Source organism: Camelus bactrianus, chromosome 34, assembly GCF_048773025.1.
Source record: "Camelus bactrianus isolate YW-2024 breed Bactrian camel chromosome 34, ASM4877302v1, whole genome shotgun sequence".
NCBI classification, from domain to species: Eukaryota; Metazoa; Chordata; class Mammalia; order Artiodactyla; family Camelidae; genus Camelus; species Camelus bactrianus.
In genome coordinates, this window is record NC_133572.1 from 16935106 (window position 1) to 16955158 (window position 20053).

At 39.3% G+C, this 20053-nt stretch overlaps 1 protein-coding gene across 2 annotated transcripts in view; it reads right to left on the bottom strand.

The window, feature by feature from the left end:
• The window catches only part of ITPR2 (inositol 1,4,5-trisphosphate receptor type 2), a 417609-nt gene that overhangs the window by 227053 nt on the left and 170503 nt on the right, over window positions 1-20053 (bottom strand). For both annotated transcript variants that reach the window (XM_074357919.1, XM_074357920.1), the window contains 5 exons: window positions 6483-6572; window positions 6239-6364; window positions 5348-5470; window positions 4498-4698; window positions 1895-2146 (listed from right to left, as the gene is read on the bottom strand). In XM_074357919.1, coding sequence (XP_074214020.1) covers window positions 1895-2146; window positions 4498-4698; window positions 5348-5470; window positions 6239-6364; window positions 6483-6572 — 792 coding nt within the window. The remainder of the gene's footprint in view (window positions 1-1894; window positions 2147-4497; window positions 4699-5347; window positions 5471-6238; window positions 6365-6482; window positions 6573-20053) is intronic.

The window sequence follows — 20053 nt, forward strand, 5'->3', positions numbered from 1 at the left end:
ATGCACATACATAAAAAATCATGTAAACAATTTCAGGAGATTCATAGAATCCAAGTTAGAACCATAAGGAATAAAGGGCCAGCGTTCGTGCCCTTAGTACCTCTCTCTACTTGACTGAGGTCTAAGACAAATCTCCAGTGACAGGATGTCAGTGCCAAGGACTGACCACAGGGTAAGGAGCCATCAGAGCCACTCAGTGCGCTACCGTAATCATCCTCACAGCAGTTAAAATCCATTCATTGTTTGCTACATGCCAAACACCTTCAGCATTTTATATGTAATATCTTAATTTAATCTTCCAACAATCCTATCAGGTGCATATCATAATTATTTCAGTTCAAAATTGCATACATTGAAGATTAGAATGGTTAAGTAATCTGTTGGAATCAGTCTCACAGCTACGAAGTAATGGATCCAAGATTCTGACTCATTTCTTAATTCCATTTGTTCATTCACTCAAAACACATTTATTAAAAGCAGGGGTGGGAAGAGATAGACTGGGATTTCAAAATTGTAGAATAGATAAATAAGATTAGACTGTATAGCACAGGGAAATATATACAAGATCTTATGATAGCTCACAGAGAAAAAAATGTGACAATGAATATATATATGTTCATGTATAACTGAAAAATTGTGCTCTACACTGGAATTTGACACAACATTGTAAAACGATGATAAATCAATAAAAAATGTTAAAAAAAAATAGAATAAAATAAAGGCTCAGGCTCAGACAATACAGTGGTGAATACAAACAGATCCAGGTGTTAACTCACATCGAGCTTATAGTCTTGGGAAAGAATGAGAAGGCTGTGGACATTGGTTAACTAATAAAATTCAAATGTCAGATTTCAAATTATAGACTCATAGACTCGACTACGGGAGCCCAGGGAAGTCTTCTTTAAGAAGAAATACTTGAATCAAGATCCAAAGGAGGAAGGGGGTTAAGTAGGTGAATATAAGACACCAGAGGGGTGTGTCAGAGAGAACAACACGACCAGAATCAGTACCTCAAATGTAGACAGAACGCACTGATTTAATTCCTACCCTACACTTTTTTCCTTTGCCATTTTATTTCAAACCAATCAAGGCATGGAGTACCTACGGCATGCGGTGTCAGTAATTCCACAACATTTTACAAAAACATACTTGCAAGTCCATCACTACATAGGACTATTTGGAAGTAGGGAAGTTAACCTAACCTGATACCTTTTTAAGTTACTATGATTTTAAATGTTTGGATTTATATCATAGTCAGTGTATCACACGTTTGTGAACTTTGCAACAATACACCACAGCAGTTGAAAAGAAAGAAATGATTGCAATGTACATTCCTGGAAGCCTCATGAATCCTGTTGGCAGACAAGCTAGTTTCTAATGAGTTTTTCCCCTACTGTCGTGCCAAACTAGGACGGAGGGTATAAGTTGATGTGTGAATAAAGCAAAACGTGTGTCCACGTTTCCAAGAACGCATCAATTCCATAAAGCAAAGGTAGACCTAGAGACGCTAATCCTGATTCTTCAGCCCTGTCCTAGCCTCTCCTGTTAATGTCTACAAATTATTTATGAAGCATCTGGTTTATGCTCAAGCACATACTAGAGGTTACAAGTCAATTTTTCAGTTCGATCACAATGCCATACCTGGAAATTCCCATAGTAGCTTCTAGCAAACCAACAGTGGTCGTACTTTTAAAAGGTTTCTCATCTTTCATTGTTTGTTGTAGAGCAAAAAGTAAACTTTTTATGCTCTTTCAAAATTTCCTAATTATGTAGCTAAGTACAATTCCTAGACTAAACATATTATCTCATAAATAATAGTAGAAGAACTTCTGGCACTTACGCACTTTAAAAATTAATAATGAATCCGTAGCTGCTGAGCTTTTGCCAAGCTTACCTCAGGGATGCAGTCATCGTGGGTCACCACCCTCACTATGTCGTCCAGGGGCAGAAGGGAATTGCACTTGATTTCAGTGTAGACGTTTTTCCCCTCTGTGCATGCTGCCAGCAACTCCACAAGGGTGATGTGGTAGGCTAAGGGGCCACTCTCGTCCCCTCGGTCTCTCTCTGAACACATCATATGGAGAAGGATGGGAAATGATGCTCTATCATTGTAAAATATCAGCACATCTTCACCCCCATTTATCAACTGAAATGATAACAAGAGAGTGTACATAGCGTCCAAATGTCCATCCTTACAGTTGCTTCCAAAGGCTTGGTCTATCTGGACACACATGCATCTCTTTGTAAAAACACAGATAACATTGCAAAAGCAGATCTATACTGGGGCAGGGTGGTAAAAAGACTCTAGTCATGGGTCAAGTGATTAGTTATGAACGCTGTCAAAACCAGCCGGGCAGATATGGAAGAGGTGGATGGGGACAAGAATAAATGACACAGACGACAGTAAACTGTTCAGCGAATTATCCACTGAAATCAAACTTGCAAAATACTCCAATAAAGTTACATCCTTCTACTTCAAATGGAAGACTCCCTTGCCAAAGCATCAGAAATCTCCTAAGTCTAATTTTACTATAGAATAAAATATCCCCAGCCCCTTTCATAGTGACAGAATAAGTAAGCAAGCACATTGATCCAAATGCAACCCTACAAGAATTTGGAGACTGCGTGCATCATGGGTACTGGCAGAGAATGCAGGTAAAAGAGAGATGGGAGAATAAAGAGAAAAAGACGACTTTAAAAGAGAGAAAGAAAGAAATGAGTAAGCAGAGACTTTCAGGACATAAATTTTCCTTCTTGTTTTATTTATATAATTTTAGTGGAAATTCCAGTAGGTGGTAATTTTATTGCTCAATCTCCATAATGTCTTATTGTCTACTTTTTTTTTTTTTGGAAACTGCATTATTATTTTATTAAAGAATTCACTTCCATGACTGTCATGAAGCCCGGGCTGACTTAAAAGTGACGAGTTCTGGAGGTAATTACATTCCCACTCCAGACTTTCTGGTGACAAGCACTGTCTTCTCTCTCTACCGCAACAGAAAACCCACACTCATGAGGCCTCAATCCCTGCCCTCCTATTCCTGGAAGATGCCAAGGCCAACTACATAGGAGGCCTTTTCAGAGGAGAAGACAACTTTCATCTTCCCAGAGGACAAACCTTCTCCTTTGCTTTATAAGGCAGATAGTAACCCTGAACCACAAGCAGGCTGGGACCTGCACGGGACTCAATTCCTATTGTGTATTACAGGACCAATTTTCTAACCCCAGCATGAAATATTCTGGTGGGTAACACAGCTTCCATAATTTTTTCTCTATTTTATTTGAACTGATAACATATTTAAGTTGATAAGCCAATTAATTGGCTTACACTGAATGTTTTCTTGAAAGAGAATTCACGTGCCAAAAAATGTATTATATATTAATAAAATATTATACATACTTCTTTCCATATAGAAACACTTCACCTAATAAATGCCATAGGACTGGCTTAACTATTTACTGCTTTCCCATTTTAATTTATTCTTTGATGATAATAATACAAAATCAAATTAGCTCCCACATTTCTAGGCAATGAAGAACAAATGTGAATGTAAACACAGGTAAGAGGTAAATTTTACAAGTTCAAAATGTCCCTTAAAGGTTTAGTAACAATAATTTACATTAAAATTTCAAGGCTTTAAGCTGAATTTATTTTAAGATTTCTATGGGGCAGAAGGGACTCACATTGTATCAATAGGGAAATTGCTCTCATTCCCAAATTTAAGGTAGTTAATTATGAAAATTGCCCCAAATCAATATAATCTACTGCATAACTGTTTGTAGCCATGGCTGAGGGCTGCCTTAATCCATACAGCCCTTTAGAGAACCATTTCGGTCACAGAGCAATGATTTACCCAAATGGGCTCAAACTGCTGTCAGTTCTCCAAAGAATCACTTGGTTCCTAGTGAGTAATTTATTCGTTGTTTAAATCTCGCTCAGTGCCAAACATCAAAATGAAAAGAGTAAAATAAATGAAGTACTTCGTCTATTTTTAAAAGTTTTTAACTTACTCTAAATAGCTAAGTTTCCACAAGTAATAAATCACTGATGGATAATTTCTATTAATTAGTTCAACTCCTTTCAAAGCCCTCTGCAAACAGTAGCAAAGAACACCCAGTCTATGTTTCAGGAAGAGTAATAAAGACACTCGAAAAGCAGAGTTTAATCCATTTTTGTTATACATTGAAAATGTATTAAAAATATAAAATTTTATCACTTTCATTCTGAATAATCTATAACATTTCACAGGATTTTTGCCCATTATTTAAAACACCTCAATTCATTAAGAATCAAAAAAAAAAACAAGCTCTTAGAAAATTATAAAAATCAACTTATGCTACTTCACTAGTTCTAAGTAAAATATATTTGTGCTTAAGTAGTAATTAAATTATTTTCCAAACCTATGTCGCTGGGGAATTTTTTTCAGCCTGTTAACAGAAAACATATTTGAGCATATTGCTTACGTGAAGCTGATAAAATGCAAACTGAGAACGTACCTCGGTCATTACCATATCCTGGCACTTCTTCACGTATTTGCCATCTGCTTTGACAATCGTCTGCAGAAACCTCAGGTACTCCACGTGGCGGCCGTGCGTCTCGATGCAGTGCACAAAGTGCTGGACCACCCTCTCGCTGATTTCATTGCACAGATGGTAATTGTTCATGAAGATGTGCCGCATGGTTTCTGCTTCAAGGAGCTAATAAACAGAGAGGAATGTGCCCTTGTAACTCCGACAAGATCAACTTTCTAGTCTACAGGACTTAGACCAATTGCCCTGCTTGTGATCGGTTTTATATTTTATGCAAAAGTCGTAATGGGTTTTCTGTGCAAGTCTTCTACAAAAGGCAAGATCATTCAGCATTAAAAGAAAACTGAGCTCACAAAGGATCTGAGCTGGAAAAGGGAGATTTATTATCATAAAGGTCAGCATGTTGGCAACAGTATTCTTGAGATTAATTTAATTATGTATTATTCAAAGTTAGCTTCTCCTCAGTATCCACTGACACATTTTACAGAGCAGAGTTAAGTCTACCTTTGAGTCACTCATATTTATCTTGCTCGTGTCATTGCAGAATTAGTCTCTGTTCTACCATCTCTTTTTCCTGACATTAAACTATATATACATATAAGTGACGTTGTCATTTGCAGGCAAAATTAGTGTAATTTTTCAAGTTTCTTTAAATGTTTCCTTAATGGAAATAAAAGATATTCACTTTTAGGAAGAAAACCCCTATAAGAAAAAAAAATGAGGTGAGGAAGATGAATAAAATTCTATCCATTAATGCTGCTAAAACAAATTTGATGGACACTTTCCTATAACTATTAGAAGCCACTAAAATACTTACTCCAGGAGTTAGGAACAAATTCAGATGTTTATGAAGGAGAACTTGATTCTGTGGATTTCCCCGACAGAAATTCTGCAGGAAGGTATGGGCCAGATTCATGACTTCATTCATCTTTTCATCATTCTGGAAGTTCAAGAGCAGCAGGTGATACAGAGAAACACACCAGAGCAAAAACGTTATCCAAGAATTTTCCCAAATGCACATTGCTCTTCTCTGTCACTGTTTTATGCTCCCCTTTCTGTTTCAACACCTTTCCTGGTTACCCGGTCCCCGTCCACCCTCCCCACTTTCTAGATGTCTCTCCCCTTCTCTTTATCCTCCTTCTATTCTCTGTTCTGCTCCACTCTTTCTTCCCCTTTTTGTTTGACAGCCCACCTCTCATTGTCCCCACCTTCCCGCCTGTCCACTACCATTTCCTGTCTCCCTATAAAGCAGCCTCTGTCTCCCTTGCCTCCATCCCCACACCTTCTCTGTCCCGTCTTCCTTTCTCCCTGGCCGCCAGTTCTGCTCCCTTCGCTGGACCTTCCACACTTCAAAAGCATCAATGTCATGAGAGTTCCAGCATGAAGAGATTTAAACGGACATGACACTCAATGACAACTGTTTCCAACGTGGATCATTTGTCAGACAGGACCCGACTGGGACGATGGGAGAAATGTGAATGGAGTGCGAGGATCAGGTGGCAGTAGAGGGTCACGCTCTTACCTGATCTGGAAAGTTGTTAAGTGCTTATGTTTGTAGGGGATATCAGCTAAAGGGCTCAGAGGTGGTGGGCATCAGGTTGGCAATTTACTTGCAAATAGTCCAGGAAAAAAAATTTCTTCATAACTTCCCTATATTGAAATTGTATCAAAATTAAAAACTAAAGGAGAAAGTAACCTAAGAGCTCACCTTTTCATAAGGTATCTGTAGAAGGTCCAACACCACTGAATGGGCTCCCATGTTCTTCAGTAATCGCTGGTGTTGATTTCGGCACTTTTTGTTCTGTACACAGAGTTTACTTAGCCTGATCAAAATCTTCCGAAAGAAGAAAAGAATTAAATATAACACACGCAATATTTAATGTAATAAATAAGCAAAAATTCTTTGCCATTCAAATGTAAACCCATATGAAAAAAACTTCACATCTGCTGACCTCCTTGACAATCCGGTAGTTGTTGCTCTTGTTGCTGTCAATCTGAGGTTTCTTTGTCCCATCTTGCACGGGACTTAAAATGTTTGAGTCCTAAAATGACACAAAAATATGTATTTTATGCCCCATATAGCTTTGTAATAAATTTATCTATTTTGTTTTTTAACACATTAAAAACCACTTGGTTTTATTAATATAAAAAATACACAAGTAGTCTAAATAAAGCCTTTCAAAATCCACTTTTTTTGTTTTTAATTGAGGTATAGTCAGTTTACAATGTTGTGTCAATTTCTGGTGCACAGCACCATGCTTCAGTCATACATGATATACATATATTCGTTTTCATATTCTTTTTCACCATAGGGTACTACAAGATATTGAATATAGTTCCCTGTAATAGACAGTATAAATTTATCTATTTTATATACAGTACTCACTATCTGCAAATCAAAATCCACTTTATGATCCTCAATCAAAATACAGACAGATTACAAGCTTTCAAAAACATTCTTGTTCTTCTGATACAAGGATCTGAGAATTGTGATTTCTATGGTTTACAAAACTGAGGCTAGTGACTTAGTAAACATGGGCATAAATTAATTTTAGGACTTTTTAGTGAAGGGTTATCTGTACTTTTTTTGGCTATCTATGAAGATGTCCTTATTTTAACCATATCAGCTAATATTCATGACTCCTATTTACTGCTATTATGAAGGTACATCAGGATTTTAATGAACTATAGGATTTTTTTTAATCCTTAAAAAACAATTAGCACAACTATTTAAAATTTAGGAGGTTCCTATGTATTATTTTAAGACAAAGAATGGTTTCCTAAATAAATACCTAATGGTGACCTATAGGAAAATTATTTAGGTATTTATGTATCTTTAATTGAAGTATAGTTGATTTACAATGTTGTGTTAATTTGCTGTGTACAACACAGTGACTCAGTTAGACACACACATAGGTATTCCTTTTCATAGTCTTTTTCATTATAAGCTTTTACAAGGTATTGAATACAGTTCCCTGTGCTGTACTGTAGGACCTTGTGGTTTATCTATTTTATATGTAGTAATGTGTATATATAAATCCTAAGCTCCCCGTTTATCCCTCCAACCCCCCCTCTTCCCCCTGGTAACTGTAAGTTTGTTTTCTATGTCTGTGAGCCTGTTTCTGTTTTGTAACTAAGTTCATTTGTGTCTTTTTAGATTCTACATATAAGGAATGTTCTCAGTTAATGATAAACAGCATCTCCTCTTAGATTTTCATTGTACATTTTACATTTTCGGGTCCTCAGTCTTCCACGGAAAAGTAGACATAAGTGATAGGTGATTTATTTATTTTGTAATAAATAGTAAATACATTTTGTAATTATTTTGTGATGAATTTATTATTCAACTTAAATGTTTCCTTTGTATTTTTTTATCCCATGAAAAGCTCCTTTGGCTTAAATGAATCATGAAAATTCGCACTTCAAAATAATAACCAAATTACAGCATCTATGGCATTACTAATAGTTAATGAGTTAAGTGTAAAAAGTAAAAGGTATTACATGTAACATGATCAGAGCATTTCCTTATGCTAAAAGTATCAAACATATTGTAATTTTATACTGCCTATATGAAAAGGAATAGTAAAAACCCAGAGCATAGAAGGCATAATTTTATTATCAGGGATGAACTGCAGGGAAAAAAAAAAAAAGACTGATGGAGCATACCATAATAGCTGGAAAGCACTTCAGGGATGGGAGGAAAAAACACCTTAACCCAAAAATTCTCTGCCAGGTTACCATGACATCCTCAAGAGTCACGACTGAGGGCCAAGAAACCAAGTACAGAACCAAGAAAATAAAAGAAAATTTAAATTAAAAATAAGATTTTAAACTACTAAATTAATAAAGCTTATTAAGGGGAACTGAAACACCAAAAACACTTCATTATAGCAGCCACCATCTGTAGCAGTACAATAAAAAACAAAACATAGGGAGTGGATGTATTTTAAACACCAATTATTGGGGCAACCATTTGAAAATAAATCACCAGTTACAAATTAATACCTGAACATTTATTAAGACTTAATATATGCCTGGTACTAGACAGTGGTAAATGGAATTAAAAGAAAAAGAAGATATGGTCCTTGTAATTGTAATTTCCAGAAGAAAATTACAGTCAACCTAAGAAAACAAATAAAGCTTTGAACTGAGCAGAATTCACTGAGCTGAGAGAGACAGAGATGCAGAGTAGCTATAGCTTTAGATGGCTTGATGAAGGAGGTCAAGTTCAAGCCAAGGCCTTGAAAAATAAAAACTATGTAGTTAAGTATAAGAAACATGTTGGGGGACGGGGGGCACTTGTTAGGTGAAGAAGTCACCTTAGCCAAAGGTGCTGTAGAAAGAAAAAGCCAACCGTGTGCAGAAAATGCCAAGAACTGGCAGTGAATGATGCCAAAGGGGTCAATGAGGCAGAGTGGGGCTTGACCACCTCCCTTATTCACAGTTGGTACGAAACTGCACTTGGATGAATGTCAAGTTCAACTTAGGTTAAAAGAAAGTCCTGGCTACCTACACTGATGGTGTTGGAAACTCCATTCTAAGCTCAGGGAAAAGGAAAAAACATAGGAAGCCAATAGGTATCATTTTATTTGTCCCAAGCTGTTGTTCCTACTGTGTTCCAAGACAAATTACAAAATGAATGCCAACCAAGAAAATACATGTAAATTTTCTTTACTAGTCAAAAAATTCTGATGGAAGCTTCAAGCAAGAGAGTGACTAGTCCGCGTGGAGCCATCCCGCTGCTCAGCAGGCTCTGTCTTCTTCTTTGGAAGGCAGCTACGCTCACCACTATGCCACCAACGCCTCCCTCTGTCTTCTTCGGCTTCTCTCTAGGCAAATATGGTCCAAAAGGGAGCCTCCAAACCTGAACTCCACCTTAGCAAGTAACCTCTTCTCCCATCTTACTGCCCATAAGGAAATTGCCCTGCATGACATTTCCTCTTTTCCTTCTGAAAATGTCTGGTATCATCCACAAAGCTGTCTAGCTTCCCTGCTGTGTCTCAGAGAAAAAGAACTTTTGAGGCATGGATTTCTAAATTCATCTCCCCTGCCTCTTTGCTTCATCCCTGTTTCTTGCGCATGAACAGTTTCCACCCTGTCCTGATTTTTTCCAAACTCTTTAAAAATACAGCCACGCTGAGGCTGAGCCCTTTCCATGATACTGCCCCATCCTGGGAAGTAGCCTTGCATCTCAGATGACAGCCTCCAATACATTTTTTAAAAGAATAATTTATACCACCCTGTACTAAAATTGCTTTATATGTCAGTGATTCATAATTTCTAAAACAATCTTTAGCATTTGATTTTTCTGGTTCACTATCATTTTCTTTAAATCCCACTTTGTTTTGTGGTGACACAATACTCTCCAAGATTTTCTGACCACTTTGTCTCTCTCACTCAATGGAATTGGAGCTGCAAAAAGGAAAGAGTATAAATGAAGGCACACAAAACGTCCCTGTCACCTTCCAGGGTTGTACCATCTGTCTATGCTCATAAATCCTAGGAGGGAAATGAAAGCAAGCCAATAAATAAATGAGTAAATAAATGAGTAAAGAGAATGGGAGACGTTGTCTATGAAACAATAAACACTAAGTAAATCCTAAAAAGTTGCAAAAGAAAACGTAAAACTACTTATGCAAGTGAAGCCAGTATAGAAGAGGGAAGGGGCTCCAGTGGCTCATATGAATGGAAACTATTTAGATGGGAAGAGGCTGGAGGTCAGAGCATGGAACAAACAGGCTTTCTATTTGATAGCAAAAATAATTTATTGATGAGAAGTAGAAATTACAAAGCTAGAAATATAATTAAATTTCCTTTTTCTGTTTACAAAGGTGGAGACTGAATTTTAAAAGGGCCATATTCATTTTATTTCTGGAAGAGAAGAAATATGAAAGAAAATCAAGTTTGTATTCCAAGCCAGCATTAAGATATTACCAAATCTAAAGACTGACAAAGTTCTTAAGGTGGAAAGGAGCTCTTTCTAATACATGTCAATTTTTTTTAAAATATCAGTTAAAAATAAAGGCAAAACTTTGCAACTACATTTAAGTCTATCTTTTAAACAATGACCTGAAGAAAAAGCAACCCCCTTGTTTTAAGAAAACTCATCTTGGGCACATTGTACCACGTTACAAAAAGTTACGCTCTTTAGTTCAGCCCAGGGGAAGCTATAACTAATGCTAACCTCTGTAAGTATGGGAATTAGGAAGAAAAATTATTTTAATTTAAAATTGCCAGCAGTCAACAAAAGGAGGCACCACTGGAGAATGCAATAAACAGCCCTTTTTAATTTCAGAAAATAATTCAATGTAATTAAACTGAACAAAAATATTAACCCGTCGAACATCTGGATGATCCCAAAGCAGCAATCGGGGGAATTTAAGAAATGTGTAAACTATATAACCACAGTTAGGTTTTGTTTTCTTTCTTTGATGCCAAAATGCTCTAAGTAAAGATGTTCCAAGAGTTTTCCTCCAGAAAGGAAAGAAATTGATTATATTTTTTAATATGCTATACAACTTTGGTCCTGGGTCAGTGGCCAAATCTACAAAGCCCTGACTTCATTCTAATGACAAAATACTAGGAAGGAAATATTAGTAAGCAAAATAGAGAAGTACGACTTATGCAGAGTAGGCTCAGGGAAAATAATGTGAAACGCTGAGAACAGTGCCATGCTTACAGTAAATATCCAAATTAACCTTTTGACAACAGTGATGAAGAATAAATATGGCACTCCAAAAGTACTTGCACTTTTTTGTAATTATTTCCTATCATCTGGAAGAACTTGAATTTATTTCCTCTAATGGAATATGGGAACCACTTAGTTAAGTGATTTTATAGAAGCAGCTAGATTTTTAATTGCATAGTATGTACTGTAACAGAAAGTAGTATATTCAGAAACAACACAGCAAGAATGGTCTAGAAGGGTCTAGAAGTTTCTGGGAGGGTCTAGAAATTGGATGGGCAGCAGGGATTGAGACAGACTCAGAGTGAGTATCTAAACAAATACCGGTTCTGAACATCGCATCATCCCCAAATTTATTTTGCATCAGACAAGGAAACTCTTTTATATCCATAGCAAAAATGAGATAAGAAAATAATATTGTATGAAGAATATATGGTGAACTATACATTGGCACAGATTAATGAGGAACTGGCTCCTTAATTTAAACAAGAGCAACTACGCTTTTAAAAAAGAACTTCCCATATCCTACAATGCAGAACTGCCTGCATTACTACAGCTGCGTGATTAAAGCAGCTCCCTGCATGTCTCCTCCTGGTCCCCACCCCAGTGAGGTTAGAGTCTGTCGTCAAGTCAGCAAGACTGCAAAACATTCTGCTCACCATCTGCATCCCAAACTTTCTCTTCCTGTAACCACCATTCAATTGAGTCAGTGGCGTCATTTACCAATCACCCTCCTCCCAACTTCTAGATGGCAAATGCTGTCCTTTCCCCATCCCCTTTCCCTCCAAAACATGAAAAAAAAAAAAAAAGAAAAACTAAAAATCCATCTTTTATACTTGATTGACCAACCAGATTACAACTGAGTCGAAGCTCTTCACAGTAAATATCACCTCCTCAGACAACTGAATGAGAGCCTGGCTGTGGGAGGACGAGGTTTTTTTCCTCCTTCCCATCTAAGAGTGACATCACACACCAGCCATGCAGGATGATATCCAGGAGGTTGGCAGAAACCCTAACATGAGCCTGGATCTACTTATCTGACCTTGCGTGTAAAGCTAATTCAGACCATCACGGGGTCACGGTTGACAGTTTCTGCTTCCCTGGTTGGCGCCTAAGGCTGGCTGAAGACTGGGCCCAAGACCCACAGTGCAGGGAAGTGGCTGTGTCCACCCATATTGGTGGATAACTTCCCTCCAGTTTTCCCTTGACTTAGGCACAAATGCCTGCCCTTCTAGAGGGTCAATGGACAGTCCTCGCCTTACTCCAAACCTGTTTTCCTTTCCCTTTGTCCCAAGACAAATAACAATATTGGCGTTTTCTGATTCACCTGATGTCATTTGAATTCACATTTGATGATATTTAATTAGATGTCCTAGAAAACATCTTAATCCCTTTGACTATCTGTGTCTCTGATAAACAAGGTAACAAAAGGGGTGTGCTCCTGGAGTGCATCCTCTTTGCTTAAAGAGATATTAGGTATGATGGAGATGCTCGAGGCTGACTAATAGCAGTTTCCGTAGGACTGCAGCAGGAACCCATTACAGCACAGCGAGGTGCGATGCTTTTTCTATATTACTTTCCACAATACTTTATTTATACTATGTAATACTTTTTTATATGACCCTCACCAGTATTATTTAAAATGTAGAAAGCAGAGGTAACCTTTTAGTCAGCAGGTGACAAAGAATAAACAAAGCACAGTACAGGAAACAAAAACAGTGACACAACAGAGCCATGAGAAACTGTGTCTGGTACCCGATATGTTATGTGAAGAAAGCATCCCTCATCAGTCATCGCAGAGCCGACCCCGACGTGGCTGTGAGTAGGGCTGTGTATACAGAAGGTGAGAAAGAGAAACGGCACCTTCTTTGGGATGCCCCCTTCAGAAAGCAATCACCCCAGAAATGCTGCCTGGTCCTGGTCGAGTGACATGTTTGCCGGGACTGGAATGAATCAACTTCTGTAACTTCCTCGCAAGCCACCTGCTGAGGAAAAACTCCATACAGGGACTTAGCCTCCTCGCTAACAACTTCTATGGAATTGAGAACAAACGACAAAATGAAAAAAATAAATACAGTAGTAACTGTCCTTTCTCACATAAAGAAAAAGATTAAGTTTATGCAAAAATGGCTTTCAAGTTAAATGTAAGCCGAAAGGCAAGAGGGGAAAAGACTGTCGTGGAAATAATTCAAAGAAACAAATTCAGGAGATACGAGCATTACATGTAAGCATCTGCACTACAACCAAATAAATGAGGATGAGTGCAAGTGGCATTTGGCTGAAAACCAAAAACTAATTCTCCATCAGACGTCTTGTGAAAGGACTTAGTAACAGACGCTCGTGAGCAGCAATCACCTCCCGCAGCATCAGCTCAGACATAAAAAACGGAGATATGTGACGTGATAAAAACCAGCAAAACAAATATACGAGGAGGCTGAGGGCAAAACCAGAAAATGGAGACAAGAAAATAAACTCCATAAAGGAAAATTCAGGAAAGCACTCTCCAAATTATTGGATTAGAGCTTTATATGCAGTGACCACAGTGTCCCTCATTGGTCTGATCACATAGGAAGATTCTGTCTGAAACTCATGGACTCTTTCTGTACCAAACCGGGAAGCTTAGACATTCTACCAGCTACTTTTGCCAAAAGTCAGTTAGTCAATCACAAGTTTGGCTGAAGAAACCAAGTTTCTATAGAACTATTTTCCTGCTGTGCAGAATCAAAGGACTAACACTTGGGAAAGCACACTTTTCTTTCAAGGTATCTTTCTAGAGGGATCTGCCTGCTTGCATGCTTGCTTCATCAAAGAAAAAAGATCAGAGGTGGGAGGCGAAGAAGGGAAACCAGTTTTTGCTTTTAAAGAGTAATGGGATGTGGAGGTAACAGGAAAACCATCTGACAAGAAAGTGGTGCCGAGACAGAAGCCGAGAAAAAGCCAAGGAAGGGAGGAAAGAGAAGGAGGCAGAGAAGAAAGGAAGGAATTAAATGCATTCCCTCAAAAACATAAATCTGCAAACTAAAATTCAAATGCCTGTGAGGACAGTTAATGCTAAGAAAGACAACGAAAAACACCCAATAATGAGATTGTATCTATTCCAGCGAAATGCAAAGAATCAGGTAACCTTTGGAAAGGACTTTTAAATATAAGTATGTTTCCAATAGTCATGGAGATGAACTGAGGAACACCTCTCACCCCGACCATGGACCACTCTGCAGCTGCCGCATGCGCAGGCTGCCCCCAAAGCATCACTGGGCATGGGGGAGGGAGAGCTTTCCTGGGAAAGGGGGAGCCACGAGCCAAGCATCAGAAAAGAAGAGAAGGCATGTGTCCCCCAGCCCTCCAGCATTCCAGAGACGTGCTGGATGCTCAGCTGGACACCAGCGTGGGTCTACATTTCTGAGCAACCACCTCCCCTAACCCTTCCTCACAGCAACTTCTTATGGGGCAGGTTTGAGAGTAACGGATCAATGAATGTACACAGAACTTCTCAGGCACCAGGCAGTCTGGATTGGGGCGCCTGCTGTTCGTAGGAATTGATCAGGAACACTAGCTGTGGGGGTCCTCCTGCTGAGAGGCAGAAGCCACAGGTCCCGTGGGAAGTCAAATCAGTGCACAGACTCTTAGAAGAGAAGACGTGAGTCACCCCCCAACCCAAACCCCCACCCACCCCCAGCCCTGCAAGTGGCCAGCCAACCTGTTGCCCAGGCAACCTAGAGAGAGCCCCTTAGGGACATTTTTTCAGTGAATTCTGTTCCTCACATCACACATCTATTAAAAGAACAAAAAATTATAAAGCGAAAACAGGCAGCTACCAATCAAGAATACACAGATATTCTTGAACCAATTAGAAACCAATTAGAACCAATTAGAAACCCCGCAAATGAAACAAATTAGAAACCCCGCAAATGAAAACAAAAGTCCTTGAAGCAAAAACTAGGTAGAAGGTTTGAACATCAAACTTTAGTTCCGTGAGAGTCTAAGTTTTCTTAAAGAAGCAAGCAACTGCATTTAGGTGAGCAGATAGATACAGATATAAATACAGACCTACAGATACAGAGGCACAAGCATCGTGAAGAAAAGTTAATAATAAAAATATCTAACGTGAGTGGGAACTTCTCTCTGAGGCCCTGTGATGCCCATGTGGCCTGCTTCTTAACTCTTAACGAGGCTGGATGAGCGTTCAGGGCAATCCTGACTTAACCCACTCGGATCTGGTTTCCTGAGTTAATCCCTCCTTCCTATATTTAGAAGTCAACACGCATCTGAATGTATAAACCAGGGATGCCACCGAGACGGTCAGCCTGTTACGCCCTATTCTTTAAGCTTTCAGCAACAATGCTGCAGTCTTTTAATGCCCTGGAAGATAAGTTAATAAAGGGAACCACCGGAAGATACAACAGGTCATGAAGCTCACAGGTACCAGGGATGCAATGCACTTACCAAGAGGACCAAATCCACCCCATCCTCCTCCAGGTTTTTATGAGATCAACTACAGTGAATGGGATAACTTTGGACCATACGCTGAAGACTTGTTAAGTGTTAGCAGACGGATGATCAACTCACATCTATTGCTCTGAGTAAACAGAACTTACCACTGAGTAAACACACACACACACACACTTTTATGTTATTGGCAACATTTCTTATTATTAAAATGAAGAACCACATTAATGTTGTCTGGTCTTCTGCTATCTAAGCAGGCACAAAGTTAGGCCATTATGAGCTGTTTTAAAACAATGCCAGTTGCCCTGTGTTTAGAGCCTTTGTAAAGATTTACTAAACAACAAAGGATTATTATGCGTACCGCCTGCCAGAGCGCATGCTGCCTGCTACTGGCTGTTTCCATTGATACTGTGATATATTTCATCCTGTTTACAATAAATTGGCAGTTGGTTCATTGCATAACGGAGATTATTTGGCTGTGCACAAGTCAGTAACTTTGAAGTTTCTCACTTTTTCTCCTCTTATTAATCTATTATCAATGTACCATTCTCCTGGCTTCTCAACCCATCGGCTCGTGTGCATTGCTAAGGCCGCCTCCCAAGTTCATGCTCACATAACCTCACACCTGGAATCGGGCAAGAGGCTCTTAACTGGTGCCCCCACCAGTTAAGTCTCTTTCTGCTGAACCATCCCGGGTTCTTCTGGGTGAAATTTTCTGAGACAGTATATTCACGTCCCTTCCCCCAAATCTTCAAAGGCTCCCGATTTCCAGCCACTTCAAATACAAATCACTTATTCTTGAACTCTGCTTCTCTCGTGATTATTCTTGAATACATTAGCCAACGAAATCCTCCCAATCTTTCAAAACAGTGACGCCTTCTCCAAGGGGTCAGGCCTACAGTGACCTCTCCCTTTTCTGCGCTATACAGGTCGGTGTTAATTACATGTCATACATTTTGTCGTATTGTTTCATGTGTGTTGTTCTGCGTGTTCCATTCTTTGAGGGCAAGAGTCTTATCTCAAATATACTTGATTCTAGACATCAAACTTTAAGAAGGGAAATGAGAAATTCAGGCGTGTACAAAGGCATGGAAGTATGATGGTGAAGAGATGAAATCATACTTTAAGCAAGATGTTCAAAAGGACGCACGTCCTCTTGGGAAACGCGACGGCAAATCAAGGAGAGAAGGTTCAGATACAGTCCATGCTGCCTTAACCCGAGCACCAGTAGACAGACCGTGCAAGGATTAACATATGGGTTCAAAATAACGAAGAGTTTTCTGCTGTTAAGAACTGCTAAATATAGAAAATGCTGAGGTAGGACTGCAGAGAAATCCTCTGGCTATACAACACCTAGAAGTGATAGAGAAAAATACTTCAATCTCTTTTTGATAAAGAGAAGGAAGCAAATGGAGGCCAAAATCCATAAAAATACATGAAATTTCCAAGCAGCAATCAAGCACGTTGTTGGCCCTGAGGGTATCAGCCTGAGATAATAACCAACAAGTGAGTCTTAACTTGTTTCGCACACACAGAACAGAAAGGAAACAAAGTCTGGATCCCAAGGAAGAGGGGAGGTCTGATCAGAGACCAGCCTTAGGACCAAGAATCTCAAAAGGAGACACCCGCAGTGATAAACCAGGCCCAGAGAAGATCAAAGGGGACCTTGGCTTGGCTTGGCTTGGCTGAAACCAAAAAAAAGGAGAAAAACTCTCTTAAGCTTCTACATACAAAGACAAGCCCATTTTCACTCAAGATTTGGGACCAGAATTCCCACTCATAAAAGGCCCCCAAAGTCCCACGTCAAAAACTTTGTTTAACACGGTCACAAAGTGCAGCCTCCCACAGTGCCTCTGGGAGGCAAATGAAATCTTCTCCGGATTAAACACAGGCTTCGGAGGAATTCACACATAAACTTCCAAAGAATCTTAAGTTCCTAATACATTTTTTTAATTACTAAATATCTCAGTAAACACGTTCCCAAGGACTTCTGCAAGAACAGTGAACTTATAACTGCAAATGGCCCTCCTGTGACAGAACAGCTAGATCCTAGAGGTGGAACCTGTTTTAAATACATTTCTGGGCACACTGAAAATGAAGGGCTGAAACACCCCACCCACCCTCCATCTACACAGGAAAAAAAAGGTAGCCTGAAACCAGATCAGAGAGTTGGAGCTTCAAGCCAACATGGTAAGTGTCCCTAAGGAAAACACCAACTCTGCAACCCTGACAGACAAGTCAGCCCTCAACAAGTGTCAAGTTTGAGGAGCGAAACCCAAGACTCCTGCCTTCAGACAGGTGTGTGGGGAGGGAGCGCTGTGGTCCCAGGCCAACAGCGCCCCCTGGCCACAGGCCGAGGCAATCACAAACACTCCAAGGAGGAAAACAGGCCAGCTTTCAAGCCTGAAGTTGGAAGCCAACAAGATACAAGCTTGCGGACAGACTGGGAGTTGCAGATTTGTAGCTACTGACAGGTACATATAGAATAGATAAACAAGTTTACACTGCATGTAGCACAGGGAAATATATACAAGATCTTGTGGTAGCTCGCGGTGAAAAAGAATGTGACAATGAATACGTCTATGTTCATGTATGACTGAAAAATTGTGCTCCACACCAGAAATTGACACAATGGTGTAAACTGACTATAACTCAATTAAAAAAAGAAAAGATACGAGCTCAAAACCTACACTCTGGATGCAGTGTCACTTGGCCTTTGGAAAACAACTGGCATTATTGGGTGAGGGTAAACACGCTAGATGTTTACACCTAAATATAAATCCTGAAGGGGCTTCTTAAACATGTGCATCAGGTGACATTAATAAAAAGTTTTCAAAGCACCTTTTGGTAGCAGATTTTCTTTTAAAACACTAGAACTGTAAAGAATGAAATGTTCATCAATGTTAATGAGATAAACATGTGCATAAAATGTAATAATACACATTAGAGGCAAGGAACGCGCTCCTGCTGTACAACAACAAAGGTGGAGAACAAAAACACATCTAAAACAGACCAAATGAAATACTTTTCTTTTTTGTGTTTTAGAAATACAGATATACATGGTGAGGCCATTAAGAAAAGCAGGGAAATTATTAACATTAAACTCATGACAGAGGATTCCTCTGGGATATAGGGATGGGCCACAGGGACTTCGTGTTGGTAACATTCTGTTTCTCAAGCTATACATTAATTTCAACAGGATGTCCTCTGTCAGGAGGTACTGAATTTCCCATCACAGAAATTTGTTTCGTTTCAAGAAATCTTCACCTAGCTGAGCTATTTAGAGCAAGAACAACTATTACATAGGAACTGAACTTGATAATGCTACAAGCATCTTGCAATTTAACAAGTATCTTTAAGATTTCATAACTTCATACTCATCATAGTAAACAGCACAGCAAAGTGCACACAAAAACCAATCATAATGATGACAACCATCACTCACTGACTGCTGCCTTGGCGGACACTGCTGGTCGCTAACCTATATCCTTTTTCCTTTCTTCCCTGCCAGCAAATCCTGACTTTGTTTTGCCACTTATCCTTCCCCTGTGTAACTCAGGGGAGAGGATGCTGGCTGTGGAGCATCTTTTATTTAGCTTAAGCCAATCATATATAGTCCATGGTTTGGAGGTAAACATGTGGTCCTGCTCCAGCCAAGGAGTCAGGAGATAGGATCTACTGAAGGGCACCTGGGAAAAGTCTGCTTGTTCCTGAACAGGGGACCCAGAAAAGCACAGATATTCCTTCTTGGTGGTGGTGTGCAGAGGTGTGACATCTGCGATGCTGCTGTCATGATGCAACCATGAGAAAAAGCAGTCTCAGAAGTAAGACCATTGGTCCATGATGATCGCATAGACACAATAAATTAATTAAAGCTCCTTGACTTGTTGGTAAATAATATGTCATCTTGTGGTGTATATTTTCCCACTGAAGTCATATCAACCGGCATGCTACATGCACAGTTTGCTCATTTAATCTTCACAATAATCCTGTGAGCTAAGAAGCTTTTTTATGTCCATCGAACAGACAATGGAAACAAAACTTAGAGAACTAAAATTAATTGTCCAAAGTCATACAGATACTTAGTGGTAAATTCTGGGGTGCCTGATTCCAAAACCTATACCCTTAATACCCTATCCATTCAAGTCCACCTTCCTGTAGCTATGAGGGCTGGAAAGCACATTCCAGTGGATTCGAAGGCTCCATTATCTGGTCACACGCTTCTATGGTACGAGTTGGTGTTGGTGGCAGCAGTAGCCTTGACCTCTGAATTGCAGCTACATCAGTAGTCCAGTGTCAGCCTCTAAACTGTACTCCTCCAGACTTTCCAAAAACTTAATTCCTTGTAGTAAATTGCTTCCTGCTTTAAGCACCTAAAATTACCATTTCCTG